Genomic DNA, 16,130 nt, shown 5'->3' on the forward strand with positions numbered 1-16,130 from the left:
GCTACATTCCATAGGATCTCAGGGCTAATAAAAGGGGTGCAGGGGACCGTTAGCTTTAGATTACCTGGTACAGGACCCAGGCTTTCAGGGCTAGTGGTAGCAATGAGCAGTTAGCAGAGCAGGCTATATACCGGGGCTGCATTAAGCACTTACTGTACCTGACCCAGCACTTACGGTACCGGTTCCGTTGCAAGGCGGCTCACTGTGATTCGGGTCCCTGAGACACATTGTCCGGATAAACAGAACTAAATCCACCTGTGTAAATCCTGGTTCTGTACCGGTCCAATGGAGGGAAGAAGCAGAGGATAATCCGAGAGAGAGAAGACGCAGTACCTCAGAGACACTGAATGACGGAGGCGTTAGGGTGTGTTCCTGGGAGGAAGAGGTGGGGCGGGGCATGGGAAGGGCGGAGTCGAGGCAGGGCATGACGTGTGGGTGGAGTCTTTGTGGAAAGTGCTGAGAGGGGCGGGGTCAAGCTGGGACTGGGCGGGGAATGAGGCTGGGCATTGCAGGAGGCAAAGCAGTTACTGGCAGATTAGAGACCCTCACAGCCCCAGGCCAGAGCTACGGAAGAACAGTGGGGCCACCACTAAAAAAAAAAAATCTGGTGAATTAGTACTTTTAAGAGTCATAATTATGGCTTTTAAATTCATAATCATGCCTTTTAATAGCAGGTTTTTTTGCTTTTTTTTTTTTTTTTAAATCAGGCTCTTTCTACCACAAGGTGCCATTGTTCTTGCAGTCCTGGCTGTAGTCCTGCTTGCAGCTGAGATCACATAGATGTTTTGTACTGTGAAGCTCAAGTTCCCCAGCATAAAGGTAAGAAGGGCAGCAGGGTAACATACACTATTTAGGGCCGTGACACGTGGGGAGTTAGTCGCTGTGAGACAAACCTCCCTTGTTGCGGGCGATCTCGCCAAGCGAGCAAATCTTACCGTGTATGGGGACCTTAACTCTCAGAATCTCTTGCTGAGAGTTGTAGTTCGACGCACCCATATGTATATCATGTCTGGGGTTAATGCAACATTCGGAATCTATTTCTGTAGGGACTTCCCAGCTGGACTGGGCACAGGGGGAAGGTAATTATCAGCCTTCCCAATAACTAGAGAGGGGGCACAGGGAATAGGTAGTGATTATACACTTTAAAAAGGCATATTTTCCCATATATACTTTTATTTTTATATAATTTTTTTTCATTGCACATATTGGGCTATTTTTGGGCTACTTTCAAAGTGAATTTTGGCTAGTTTTGGGCTATTTTGGAAAAATAAATGTGGCAGCCCTGGTCCCTTCCCTTCCTGCAGTTTCAGTTGGCTGCCAGTCAGTACTGCCGTGGGAAAGCCAGAGACAGGCTAGCTCTTGGTATCACGCAGTAGTGAAGAAGGAATTCTAGCCTTTGCACAATCACTTCTAGACAGGTACTGAGGCTTTGCTCTGGGTCTCATAGCTAATATATGGGTATATGTGGGTCCCACTGAGAAGCACTAATGGAAAGTAAAAACCACAGTCACTTACAACAAGAATTCTTGTGATTGCCACACTACCATCTTCTCTGATCTCCCAGACATACCCCACTGAACAAGGCTAAGCAAGCACACATACACACAATATAGAACTGCTCATTACTCATATGCCCTCATAGAATTGACTCGTGTGGATACCTTGGAGATTATAAAAAGATGGTGGTGTGGTACTCAGCAAGCAGTACCCCAAGCTGCTCCTTTTTTGTAAGAAGCCTGGGTGCCAGCCTGGGTATCAGCTAAATGACTAGAATTAATGACAGGTGTCTTACAATTTGGCACCCCCTGTAAATTTACACTCTCCTTTAAAGGGTAAATATGCCAACTATTTTAACATGAACTTATTCTGTTGGGTTAATGCAGAAAAATTGTATAAACATTTTTTGAACTTCTAGAAATAAATATAAATGTTTTTTGATTTTTTCACAGCCTTCCCTAATTGCACAAATTAAAAGGAAACCATAAAGCTGGCCACACACGTGGCGATTTTTGATCTTTCGTGCGACCATCAGTCGCACAAAAGATCGTTCAATGTGCCACTAATGTTCAGGGCTGAAACGGCAGATAAGGCGGTAAAAACAATAGGATTTCTACCTCCTTCTGCCAATTCAGCCCTGATGGCAGATTTTGCTCAGGCGCCTTCTGTGGCGCCCTATCAAAATCTACTTGCCATACACGCACCGAATATTGTACGAAACGAGGTGTCGTACTATATTAACGGTGCGTGTATGTATGGCCAGCTTAACAGCCTGTCAGCGTGTTTGCTATCTGTCTGTCCCCCCCACCCCTCCTCAGAGTTTCACTGTAATGCAACTCAACCTTTATCCGGTTCCATTGTGAAGTGATGGATTCTGGGACTTTGAAGTCCCTCTGCTCTACAGAGAATATGTGCAACTATGGAAAGCAGATAGACTTCAGGTCTCAGAATTCATCACTTTAAAATTAAACAACATGAAGGCGGGGTTGCGTTACACTCTCAGCATAAGGGATATTTGGAAATAGCTTGTTGGAGTTATCTTGGTGTCATGATGATGATTGTAATAATTTACCTGATAACAAAATTGCACGGCTTCAGATAGCAGGGACCAGTTAGCGAGATATAAATAAATACATGTGCAGTAGATATGCGTGTATGTATAGATAGGTGTAAGCACGTCCATAAGTAACTGTTCTGAACATTTCCTTATACAGAGGAAGAGCAGCATTTTAATGGTACCTTGTATATTCATGCAATTGGAGTGCAAAATTTTCCTACTGTCTACTCGCCAATAGCAACTAATGTGCAGGAAATATCTTCGGGTCGCCTGTTGTAAAATTAAAAACCCTATTTGTTGCAATTGTTTGCTTATCATATCTGTTTTTATCATATATAATGATTATCAGGTTGGAACTCCTCTTCTTCAAAATGCATGATTTTAAGAGGGTGCATACTTAGTATAGAAATCTCGAGTTTGAATATGTCTTGTGTTGTTGTCTGTGGGGACATATTAGTCCATTTTGCTAGTGTTTTGTCCTCGCTCCCCTTGTAGATCGAGATCGAAGTGTTCTAGTATGCTTGACGTAAAATGTAAAATTTGTAAAAGGAGAAAGAAATTTTGTGATATGAGAGGGTATTTAAATTAGGCAGCTTTTGATTGGGCAGGTTTGATTTTTCCCCGAACCAACAGTGCCTATGCCCAGGGGCGATTCTGGGCATATCGCCGCCTCAGGCGGCTCCTGGATGCCGCCCCCCCGCTCCCCAGTGCTTACCTTCTGAGCGCAGGAGCGGGTCCGGGGGCGGTGAGATCGCTAGTGCAGAGAGCGCAAAAAAACGGAAATTCGGCTCTTAAAGTTACCAGGAGCGGCTTTTTTTTTGTTTCTCAACTTGCCTAATGGCAGAAGCGCCCCTGCCAATGCCCGATATTTTAATTCGATTGATTGGCCCCTGGGCCAAAAATCAATTTAGCTTGGCGTCGCCCACCCATAGGTGGGCATATTGGGTGAAGATCCACTTGCTTGGATAATATGGTTTGGAACAGTTCCCTAAGCCCCGCCCCCCTGTTGATCTGGCTGACTACTTTGACACTCAAATAAAATGTAACAGTAGTCGCCTGTCCTCAGCCTGCATCCCCTGCATATGTGATGTCAATAGGAACATCACAGTGCAATGCATTGTGGCTTATGTAGTTCCTGCATGCTGTCTGCAAGCTGTGCAGAAGAAGTTGTTACAATTTGTAACATCAGTGTTTTAGTCCCTCCTCCCCTGCTAGGATTTCAGATGATGCAGAAAGAGAAGAACTGTTTGCATCTGGATTTCAGCATATAAAAATGGTATTTTTCCTACTTTTTGAAGGAACTGATTACAGTGATAGGTAATATTAGGGGTTTTTGTGTTGTGGGGGGCCCTAACAAATTTTGGTTCGAAAGCCGCCCTTTTATATGTTACAGGGCTCTGGAGCACCCTTGCACTCCCTGACCAACATACAAGAAAGACGCCATTCAAGTGGATCCCACATCCCGACAATGTGCCACACAGAGACAGGCACAACTCTTTGTGCATTTTTTTTTTTGGTTTGCACAATACTTTTACAGTGTCAAGAACATGCACAATATGGCCTAATAATGTTGCAGCAGAGACTGCCACTATCCATCTAATATATATATATATATATATATATATATATATATATATATATGGCTACTGGAATCCTTATGGTGGAAAACATGAAAAAGCAGGGCCACAGGGGTTCAGTTGGTAGGAGGTCAAAGGTCTGTGCAGATTAGTCAGATTCTTCCACTCCCATCTCAGAAAACCCATTCTGTAAGAACCTTACTTTGGCATGGGGGCATTATTGTGCTGAAACTGGAAATATACTTTCCCAACGTGGTGCCACAAAGTAGAAAGAACAGATTTGTCAAGAATGTAGCCTCAAGGTTTGATTTTAATGGTACAAAGGGCCCCAAGCCCAAACCATGAAAAACAGACCACCAAACTTTACTATCAGCATTATGTATTCTGGCAGGGAGTGTTCTCCTCTGACTGTTGCCAAACCCAGACTCCATAGTGATTGTTCCAGTTGAGGACCTGTCATTATAGTTGGAGTGCCTGGTTACTGTAGTGTAGGCTATATAGTGTCTTCACAGGCTAACTGGATTTAAGGTACTGAAATCAGTTCCTTTCTGCAATAATGTTGAAGATGAAATCCCCAAGGGTGCTAACACAAATGGTCTGAGCAGAGTATCTGCTAGTCACTATATAAATATCCAAAACTTGTAGGTTCATGCACCCATCATGCCATCAGATCAAAAGTGTTTGAGTCAGAGTGATGGATCAGCATTATCAGTACTACACTCTAGCATTTGGCCACTTCCACCATGGTCAACATTTCTGACTCCAGTCATTACTCATCTCTAACTTTGGGGCATTTAAACATGTGCTTGTCTGGAGGACCTGTCAGCGAAAGGCAGCGATACTCTACACTGTGTACTATCCAAATCTCATATACATAGTATGGGGCTTTTTACCCTGGGCTGTCTCTGTCCCAGGGCATCAGGTAAAAGCTATCGGAGGTCACTCGTACCCACTGGCAACTTTAGCCTTCTTTGTCCTTGAGGCAGTATCTGGCCATGCAAAGGAGTACTTGAATTTTCCATTTTTCCAAAGCAATCTTCTTGTGGGCCAAGAAGAATCAATTAGATCTGACTGGCGTTCATATGCCAGACCCACAGTATTTGTCAGTGGATCTTCTAAACAAGTCCACTTCCCATCCAGGGGAGAGGGAACTGAACCAGAGTGTTCTACAAGCTATAAGAGATGTATCTTGTGATGACTTCATGGCACCTCAGCACAAGTAAATGTCCATTATTTGTTCCTGGTTTGTTCCTGGGTGGCCTTTGTAAATGCTTTCAGTCATCCTTGGAATTTGGGCCTTCACTGCCAAGCGCTGAAAAATAAGCTAGCATATTGGAGCTGTAGCAATGATGACCTACCTTGGTGCCCCAGGTGACCTTGCTTGTTTCAGATGGCAGTGGAGCAGCTGTTCACACTGACAGTAAAACTCTTAAATTAAGGTCCTTTCCACCCCAACCAGTGTCAGACTGGGATGCCAGGTACCCACCAGAAAACTTTTGACCAAAGGCAACTGTCTACAATATTTTTCCTCTTCTCCAGACTCGGCATCTTATTTTTTATCACTAGGACCTACCAGGAGTCCTGGTTGGCCAGTCCGACACTGATCCCAACCCAAGAAAGTTACCTTGAACAACAGTGTTGGCTAGGAAGAAGCTGACATTCTAAGGGGGTTATTTATCAACAAATTCAATTTTTTTTTTTTTCACAAAAACTCACAAATTCAAATCATAATTTCCAGTTTTTATTTATTTATTTTTTTAGTTTGCAAACCTCACAAATATAAGGTATTTGAGTTTTTCTCAAATGTTTTTGCAGCTACCCCAGGGCTGGTGTGGTTTTCATCAGGTAAGTGATTAAAATCACTGAGGGGGGGGCTACTTTCAAAAGGTGCGAGATAAAATAATCGGTTTGACTAATCGAACATTAGACACCATAATTAAAGCTCTCAGTTTAGCTGTTTTCAAGGATATCTTCTATCAGTGCTGTATAATAAAGAGTTGATCATTTTTGATATACTGCTCAAGGTCACTGTGCTCATCTGTTACATGAAATATTTGTTGTAAAAAAAGATGTTAGATGACATTCAAATCAGTTTCTTTTCATAAAATAAAGTGGTTTATCTGCTTTGCTGTCATGCTATTGTGCCTGCTGGGGAAAACAAGAAACTGTATAACCCACAAACCCTTTGTGTTTTACTGTTGGATAAACATATTATGCCTGTTCAGCAAATGTTATGTCACTGTCATTTTATACACAAAACAACTCTATTCAGGTCTTAAGGTGCCCATACATGTGGGTGATATCAGGAAAATGTAGGCTAATTCGATCATTTGGCCCTGGGGCCAAACAATCAAATTATAATGGCGGCAATGGGGCAGTCAGTTCAAGGACCGCATCAACGAGCCAATCCGACTAAATCTTTTAACCTGCCCGATCGCTATCTGGCCAATTTCAGGCCAGATATCGGTCGAGCATGCCCCTCGTTCCTGCCCCTACACAGGCCAATCTGCCAAATCGGTCCAAGGGACGATATCGGCCCATGTATGGCCACCTAGATAAGAGGCATGTGGAGTGTTTTCAGCCAGTAGATAATCTCCTTAAACTGCCCCGTCACTAACAGACTGCCTGTATGATCAACACCTGGCAGGTTTGAAGCTCCCATTGGGCGAGGACTGTAATATTATCATAAACATGTGCAGGATGAGCATATTCCGCAGTGCTGTACAACAGAAGGGAATACACATACAAAAATACAGCTGATAATAGACTCAAGAGGTAATGAGAATCCTGCTCAATAGAGTGCAGCCCTCACCCAAAAGGTCCCCTGAATGATTTTATCTGCCCCTGGTGTGTTTTGAACAAAAGGAGCACCAGCCCAGGGCAGCAAGGCAGAAGCTCCTTGAGCCATTTTTTACAACATTTGATAGGATATTTTGTAAAACAGGTTTATAGATGTCCGTCTGTATGAATCTAAAGGCATCAGGAACCACTCCCAGAGTCAAATGAAATGTCCAATTTATCTTTATTGTTAAACATAGTCCAAAATAGTTGTATTCATAGCTTTTAATGTAAAACAAAAATGCCATGGGATAAGGTTAGACATAAGAGATCCTAATGGAATATGCCTTCAGCCTTGCTTTCCCCGCTCAGCTGGGATCATGACTCTCTGCAATGGTAACTATCTACCCTTTCTCTAATGGACTGCTGGGAGAAAAGACTTGTCGTCATGTTACAAAAATACTAGTTCAATTCTACCCATGCCGGGCAGTGTCCTACTGCACAGATACAATCAAAGGACACTTTAGATCTATTCTGGCAGCTTATGGGTTAACAGATCAGCGGCATGATCCCTTACAAGCTTCCCTTTTATGCAATGTCCAAGGCAACTACGTGGGAGAATGAGCATTCCCCTTGTTTGTACCTCGACTTTCAATCATATTAAGAGTAATTCTGTAATTCCCAGTATCTGGCAGAGAACTGCCCTCTGGGATGTAGAGGAAAAGCCTATGAGTGGCTGGTTTGCTGTCTGTCAATCGCCACTAGAAATGAGTAGTACAGCAGTTACCCAATCCCAGAGCGGTACAGGATGCCAATGTCACAGCATCAACATGGATTGGAACGTAGCGCACATTAAGGGAATCTCCACTCACAAACTGTTTCTGCATAATGAAAGAAAATGCTATTTTAAGAAGCTTTCCAATATACATTGGTGACATTTCCTATGGTTTTTAACATTATTTGTAATTGAAATCAGTACATGTCTATTCTCTACATTCTATCCTGGTTCTGACTCTTGTACCAGTCATAAATATTGTCAGTTCTCTTTTAGGTCAGCTGGCTTATGATACTTTATTTCTGGAGTCGGAAACCAGTAGTACAGAAAATATAAAGTGCTACCAATAGCAATTACATTTACAAATAACATTAAAGCCACTGAAAATCTACAATGAATGTCTGATGGAAAGTTGCTTAGAATGCAGATGACAGTTTGTGAGAGGCAAAATCTACAGCAAAGGATTAAGGATTAAATGTGCGTGTTGCTACTAAAACATATTTTAGCCTAAATGGAGATCACGTGTGGCAGGATAAACAAAATAAATGGGAAAAAGGGTCTGATTTTTATCCCCCTGTTTCATAATCCGTGCTTTGTCCTAGCTGGATAAAGCGGAATTTGTCTAGAACAACAGAAAGCTAAAGCTATCACCCCAAGTTTGCACCTCAATAACAGCAGAACGGGGTGTTTCTTTCACTTAAGACAGTTTCACATTCAATAGTCTGCTTGCCAGGAAGTTCCTGAGCGACAATGATTCTTCCAAGGCAAAATGCTGAAATAGCTTATGGGAGTCACTTTCTAAAAGCTAAAATATCTCTTAAAGGGGATACATGCCTTATGTATAACATAGTAACAATGCTCAGAGTGCTACTTTGCAATTTTTTGTTTGCATTTCATAATAGCAGGTTTTTCTTTTTTTTTTACATTGTTTACATTGATGTGTCCCGAGCTGTTTGGCCTAGGCGTCTACTGACGCTTCTCTGCTCAGTCCTATAGCTCCTGTAATACTGAGTGATAGAGCAGAGCAGAAAAAATGACAAAAGATGCTTCCTGCTGCAGCTGTTCTGCCCAAGCCAAACAGAAAGGGTTACTCGGGTTACACAAACAATATTAGCCGTGTAAAAACTTCTGATATTATGATTAAAAAAAAACCAAACATATATATATTTGCTAATTGCCAATAAGGTCAACAGAGCACACTAAGCAATCACATGACCCGCTGAACCCTAACGGGACTTATGGTGTGCTGCAGCTGGGCATACCTAGAAGACTCTTTCCTTAATTCTGAAGCTGGAAGCAGCCTAATAAAGGTCTGTATCTACAGGAAATTAAATAACATATATTGCCTTTTAAATGGGATTCACAAAAAAAAGAAAGCATTCTAAATGACACACATTTCCATACATTGTTCCTAGTACAGATATAAATCCCATTAATAAGATTATACTTCATAACTGAAAAAAAAAGTATAATTAACTATTATAATTAACACTATAACGAGGTAACAAAAAAAAAAAAAAAAAAAAAAAAAGCTTTCAGGATTGTAACAGCAATGGTATAAAGAGGAACGGGTAAATATAACTGCAACATGTAATAAATGTATATAGTGCTGGGAGTCCCTTATACATTGCAATTTATATTTTTTTATCTTTTGTCTATAAAATAATATACCTGTGGCTACTTACAAACTAATATATAGGCTGATAAACAGTGATAAGCACTAAAATAACATTAAACAAAACTAAAAAATACAAAATATTCCCTATAACACCAGACAGGAGATAAGTCCAACCTTCGGCTGTCCGGTGGATGCTGGGAATTGTAGTTTAATGAAGGTTGGATGCCCTTGCCATAGTGTGTAAAACCTATTATTACAAGGTGAAGGGCCAGTTGTCGTGTATAAGCGAGGTAGTAAATATGCTGCTCACTGCTTTGGGACTGATACAAATTTACAATGAACCTGAAAGAGTGTTTATTGCTACAGCGTGGAACACATCTTCAGTATAGCACGGTCCGGGATGGTTCTATATGGAGAAGGGAGCAGAGAAAAATTATAATCCCTACTTGCAAATGTGACAGGAAAAAAATAAATATGCAATCCCTATAAACCTTGCACTAATCAGACAATCTAAAGACAAGCCATGTCATATTGTGGGCTTGAAATTAGAAGTCTTTTTTTGTAGCTGATGTCTACCTTCCAGACAACAATAGACATCACCAACAGAAATACAAGAATAACAATCCCATTCTAAATCCGGGACTAAAGCAACGTTAATTCTTCTTTTATGGTCTCGGTTAAGATCTAACCTCCACAGTCAGACTGGTACAAGTGCTTTGGCAAGATGGGCACGTGCCGTCAATTCCGCAAAGGCCTACTTTTTCGGTCGATGGTTCGGCATACTGTAGAATGTGTCGCACAGCAAGAGTCTCACATTGCCTCAAACTCATCGATACGCTGTTTTGTGTTGCCCTGTCTTATCTGGCGCAGCGTTTTGTACTTGTCTCGCCCAGCCTTCACGTTCTCAGCATGGAGGACATCGTTCTGTGTTTTCTTGGTTTCGTCTCTTGCTTGAGCCAGCTCTGAACTCAGTGCCTGTCCAAACAAAACAGCCAATCAGGAAAGGCCTCAAAAAAAAAAAGGGATGCTTATAACTCCCAGATCTGACAATTTGTTGTCAGCCACTGGGGGTGTATTAAATGAATATGGCATAATTCTAATTGAGTTGGATAAGAAAAAACCTTTCTGATAATTGGATTTTTTAGCATAAGTGCTGTTGTCTTCCTGACAAGGGAAATTATCTGGATCAGTGCTGTCCAACTTCTGCGGTGCCGAGGGCCGGAATTTCTCTAGCATACATGGTGGAGGGCCGCTAATGGAAGCCCATTTTGGCCACTCCCCTTTTTGAAACCACACCCACTTCAAACCACACCTATTTTATCACAATGGTGGTAGCACAGCAAAATCCCAAATGCTTGGTGCTTACTGTGGGGATATCAACCATCATTCATATGTGAATGAATTATGTCATATTAAGATATACCCTTAAATTCCATATGCCTTCTCCTCCCCTGTGGATAGCAGAGCAACCCCCAGTACATAATTACACACCTTAGGGACCATTTAATGGCTATTTCCAATGGCTAACAAACTCCCACAAACCCCTGCCAGGTTCACCTCCCACAAGCAGCATAGGGCAAGCAGAGTATGGCACACACAGGCAGCACTCTGCCTTTCCTATGCTGTCTGTGTGTGCCATACTCTGCCTGCCCTACCCTGCCTGTGTGTACCATACCCTCCCTGCCCTATGCTGCCTGTGTGTGCCATACTCTGCCAACCCTATGCTCCCTGTGTTAGCCATACTCTGCCTGCCCTACCCTGCCTGTGTGTACCATACCCTCCCTGCCCTATGCTCCCTGTGTGTGTCATACACACAGGCAGCATAGTCCAGGCAGTACCTACATAGGTACCTACAGTACCTATGTCTGAGGTGTGAAGAAGTGAACAATGGGGGTGATTACAGCCTGGGCCTGAGGTGTGAACACTGCAGGGGGTGAACAATGCAGGTATTAAAAGGTGTGAAAAACACAGGGGATTACATGTTTAAACAATACAGCCTGATTACAGCCTGAAACTGAGGTGAGAACCATGCAGGGGGCCAATTAATCTCAGTACTGATACCATTTAAAGCTTACTCAAAGGTAAGCCATCAAAGCAGCCAGACAGGTGGGGGGCCACACAGAGTGGAGTCACGGGCCGCCAGTTGGACAGCACTGATCTGGATGATTCTGTGGCTGTAATGCATTCACTGGCCATGTGGGGGCATTGCATTTTTATTTTCCCCAACAGATATAAACAATAATATCTACAACCTACAAAACCTCTCTAACAATAAGTGACATTACAGTAGATTCGTAAAGGCAAAAATGTTACCTTTAGGCCAAAGTCACACCTGGTTTATGGTTCCCTTCTCTCTGCCTGCATTTTGTAAGCACAGCTTCAGCCTGAATGAAGCAACATGGTTGCTAAGGGCCAAATTACCCTAGCAATCAGGCAGTGGTTTGAATGAGAAACTGGAATATGAATAGAAGTGGGACCAAATAAAAAGATAAGTAATAAAAAAAAAGCCACAATGGGATTGTAGCCTTAAAAAGCTGTAAAGAGTCAGAAGTGGAAAGCAAATGATTTAAAAACTGTAACAAATAAAAAATTAAGACCAACTAAAAAGGTTAAAGTTGCTAAGAGATGGCTATACTATAAAATACTAAAAGTTAAAGGTGGACCACCCCTTTAATGCAGCTACATGGAGCTGCGGATGAGAGCTGATCTGCTTCTGTACACCAGGTGCAACATTGGCCACAGATTTAGACTGTACCCTGGCAGAGACATTATAATTATTCTCAGAAATCAGTGTACCTGCAGCTGCTTCTTTACTCTCTCATTTTTCTGTGTTTCTGTCAGTCGCTCTTCCTCGCTCCTGTGGTTCATGACCCCTTCGGAGGATAGTTCCGCACTGGCCTCGGCACTATTCTCATCCTGCTCGTCATGGTCATGTTCATTCTCTGTGGGGGCGACAGGTGGAGGGGGAAGAAGCTGCGGTGGTGGGGGAGGAGGAGGAGCTGACATTACAGTCTTTAGCTCTTCTTTGGTCTTTTCCAAATCTTCCTGAGCAGTATATGCCTGGGCAATGAAAACAGACAAAAAAAAAAGTTCCATTACCAAGTCAAAGAGTGGTTTAATTTGCAATCATTGAAAATGTTTTGTAGAACCTAGTAGTAATAAGTCCCTATACACTTTATTTCAGAAACGTCTATGTTGTGGGCTGTTCACTTCGACTACAAGCTCATTAACTGGAGAACGTAACATAACCTAAACGTGCTTCCAATAAGCAGCTTGTTAGTGATAGTAAACTACTAAATGATAGGTTGGCAAGAAACAAGACAGCCAGTGGGACAGGGAAGAACTGAAAAGACAACCTTTCCTTCATAAAGGTGGCTAGAAGTGAGCCTCACAAGGGCAATTTCAAAAATCCTATACAATGGTAAATCATGTAGGAGTTAATTCCCCTATAAGCAGAACAGTGGGGTTATATTTGCAGGAATTGACTTTCCAAGCCCCCCTCCTGCAAAAAATAATTTCCATGGCCCCTTCTCCACACATACGTTACTAGCAACACCTGGATGCATTTGTTCGAACAGTTGCTGGAGGGATGGAAATGGAAGCCCCCTTCTCTTGGACAACAGAAAGGGTTTTTTTTCTGTTACTTCTGGAAAAATCTTCTGTGAACTGGCTGGCAGGAGAAATGCCCTATAATCCACTCTAAAGGTGGACTTGGTGTTAAAGCACATTTATCACTTGGTAACGGCACAACGCAGTGCTCTCTGAATAAGATGCATCCTGAAAATAAGCCAATTTATTTCATTTCCACTGCTGTAATCACAGGCTTCTCCAGAAGCAAATTACGGTGTAAATACACTTGGAATCGGCTGTGTTGCGTTATGTGCGGGAATAGGATTCTTACATGTCGTGAGTGACCTACTTAGATAAAAGAGTAGTCCCTGATGAAATTAAGATATTCTGTTTGATCTGTCAATAAGTCTTACTACAGCCATGGAGCTGTACACCATGCTAATGCGATGCCTAGCTGATTATTGCTTCAGCTTTGGTACCAACCACCTAAGACAGGTTCAGCAGGGTGACTTGACAAATTGGGGGCATATGTATAAGTAGTGTCACAATTATGGAGAAATGGTTGTTTGGCTAGTAAGCAACATGTATGCTGGGCCAGATTTAATTCTGCAAGAAAAGCCATTTTCAGCATTGTCATTGGTACTAAATACAAATTACTTGCTCACGATGGGGGGGCCTTAAACTACGGGGCTTTCAGAACAAAACACCTCTGGGAAGGAATGGATATTTATTAAGCACGTGTGCAAATCCATTGGAATTATGAACCCCTATATACAGTTACTCACTTACACCACTGTAACCCAAGCAAGGGCAAGGGCAATTTACTTATTTTTTCTTGCTATTTATGAAACTGTTCCCCAATTTTTCATAAAATGTGGTTGTTAAAATAATCATAACTATGAATATATTACTTTGTGTTGCCACTCAGATGCCTCCTCTTCCTTTTTCTTCTTTGCTTCTTCAAGTAAGGCAATTTTGGCTGTAAACTCTGCAAGTTCAGCGGCCTAGAAGAGAATGAAAATTCAACCCGCATTGTGAGAGTAGTAGACATCAAATGTTCGTTTTACCAAATGACAATTTTCAGTTTGGACTTAAGGTCCCCATACACTGGCAGATCCGCCCGCTTGTCGATATCGCCAAGCGAGCGGATCTTCTCCCGATATCCCCACCTACGGGTGGGCGATATCGGGAGAATCCAGGCTAATTCGATCTTTTGGCCTGGGGCCAAACAATCGAATTATAATGACGGGCATAGGTAAAATCGGTTCGGGGACCGCATCAACGAGCCGATGTGGTCCCCGATCCGACTAGATTTTCTAACCTGCCCAATCGATATCTGGCCAATTTCAAGTCAGATATCGGTCGGGTAGGAAGTGCCCATACACGGGCCAATTAGCTGCCGAATCAGTCCAAAGGACCGATATCGGCAGCTACTATCGGCCCGTGTATGGGGACCTTAAGAGTGTTATCCTGTAAGACTGCAGACTGGCCATCTGGTCCTTTCAAACTACAACAAAATATGTGTTCTTCACCTGAAGAATATTGTGATTTGTGTAAGCAGTGCATTACTTTTCTGAAAGTTTGTATCTATAATTGATTGGGGGCTACTATACTGCTTGTCTTAACAGTTGGGTTGCCACCTTTTTTTTCTGCAACAATACCAGCCGTTAGTTTGGGGATGGGCAATGATGTTGCTTGGGGGCTGGGCCACAACATAATGGGGCCGATCAGAGGTGGGCCTTTTTTGGGGTGATTTGCAGGAAAGAGGGTCAGGAAAGGGAGGGATTTATAGGTAGGGTTACAACCATTACAAATTTACTGGCAAGTACAAATTATAATGCAGGCAACAGCCCTAGCTGGCAGTTTTGTCTGCAAGGCCAGCCAAATACCGGCGAGAGGGCAACCCTATTCAGCAGAGGAACTATTTATAAAATACATGTATAGTGGTAATAAACACACTGCACTGTTTCACTTAACTCTACAGAGGATGTTTTTAATAAGGTCAGTATTATGTCTTCTCCAGTGTCATTGGGCTACGTTAAAAGTAAAAAGGTATAGCTGCAGGTTCAACAGGCTCTGGGATCAAAGGTTCCCCCATGGATACACTGCAGTGTAAATGGGTCAGTCCATATACCCTTAAGCAGGTATAGGTGGAACAGGGTATATGGTTGTGTGGAGACCTGCAAAATATTGTATGCAGTAGTCTAATGACCTCTATTCCTCAGCAAGAATGTAATGCACGGTGCTAGTATGTCTGGTTGCATAAACACTGTCTTTCTGTGGAATTCAGATCATACCACAAGTGCACCCACATTAATAGTCATTATAACGGAAGATACAGAAGGTGGAATCATTCTCCCAAAATTCATTTGTGACAAACGGACAGGTTTGGTCACTGTAATATCACAAGCCATATTGGTGCTATAAAACATTCCACTGGGTAACTGCATTCCTCCATATGGTACAAAGCATTATTTGAGACATGTGATTTCCTCACCAGCTGCTCTTGATTTTTCATCTGGTCGGCAGCTTGCTTTGCCAGGGCAGACTTGGCTTCCTCCGCAGCTTGCCGTTCCTTCTCCAGGCGCTCGGCTTCCTCTTTTGCTCTTTTTCTCTCTTGATCCAATTCCAAGGCTTTACGGGTTTGTTCTTCTAACTCTGTTTTTTACATAAAAAGAAGCTTTTTTTTTAGATGTAGTTAGCAAAAAGCAAACCTACCACATTGTCTGCAATCAGCTCATCTGGGCTTTACCTTTTAAAGGGCATAAAAAGCCTAAAAATTATATATAAAAAAAAAAAAAACAACGAAAATGTAATTATAAACATTAATTACAAATTTTAAAACATATATGCATTATTAGACTGTCCCTATCTATTCTATGATCCAGTGGAGTAGAAGCCAGCTGATTAACAGACCTGCTACACTGTTTCAAGAAACACAAACAGCAATACAGAAAGGAAAAAAATACTACTTTCAATTGCAATTTTGCAATTACATTTCTCAAACCTTGCAATAGAAGGGAAAAGTGTAGTATTTAAAATTAACCTGAGTATCCCTTTGGTAGAAGTTCATGTGTCCAAGCATGGCAGTACAAAATTCACCTGGTTATACTGCATGTGATGCATCAATGATCCATTTGAGAGCTACAGAGTTTTCAGTGAATTTAGGATTAGGCAAATGTCATACATGAAGTTTTTTGGCTGCCGGGACTAACAGAACACAGGCTGGAACAGATTGACCATATACTGTGTATATAT

General features: G+C 42.1%; 1 protein-coding gene and 1 long non-coding RNA gene across 3 annotated transcripts in view; both read right to left on the reverse strand.

Moving 5' to 3' along the window:
• Positions 1-372, reverse strand: part of LOC108645819 — an 80,563-nt gene extending 80,191 nt beyond the window's left edge. The window contains exon 1 of one of the 2 annotated variants that reach the window (XR_004221396.1): positions 175-372. This is a non-coding gene — a long non-coding RNA (uncharacterized LOC108645819). Of the gene's footprint in view, positions 1-158 lie in introns of both variants that reach the window. The other variant, XR_004221395.1, reaches the window with a different exon arrangement.
• Positions 373-7,136: 6,764 nt separating this feature from the next.
• The window catches only part of rdx (radixin), a 43,906-nt gene continuing 34,912 nt past the window's right edge, over positions 7,137-16,130 (reverse strand). The window contains exons 11-14 of the mRNA XM_002937962.5: positions 15,370-15,530; positions 13,784-13,876; positions 12,099-12,362; positions 7,137-10,277 (exon numbers count right to left, since the gene is read on the reverse strand). Coding sequence (XP_002938008.3) covers positions 10,113-10,277; positions 12,099-12,362; positions 13,784-13,876; positions 15,370-15,530 — 683 coding nt within the window. The 3' untranslated portion in view covers positions 7,137-10,112. The remainder of the gene's footprint in view (positions 10,278-12,098; positions 12,363-13,783; positions 13,877-15,369; positions 15,531-16,130) is intronic.

Source organism: Xenopus tropicalis, chromosome 2, assembly GCF_000004195.4.
Source record: "Xenopus tropicalis strain Nigerian chromosome 2, UCB_Xtro_10.0, whole genome shotgun sequence".
In the NCBI taxonomy this organism is placed as follows: domain Eukaryota; kingdom Metazoa; phylum Chordata; class Amphibia; order Anura; family Pipidae; genus Xenopus; species Xenopus tropicalis.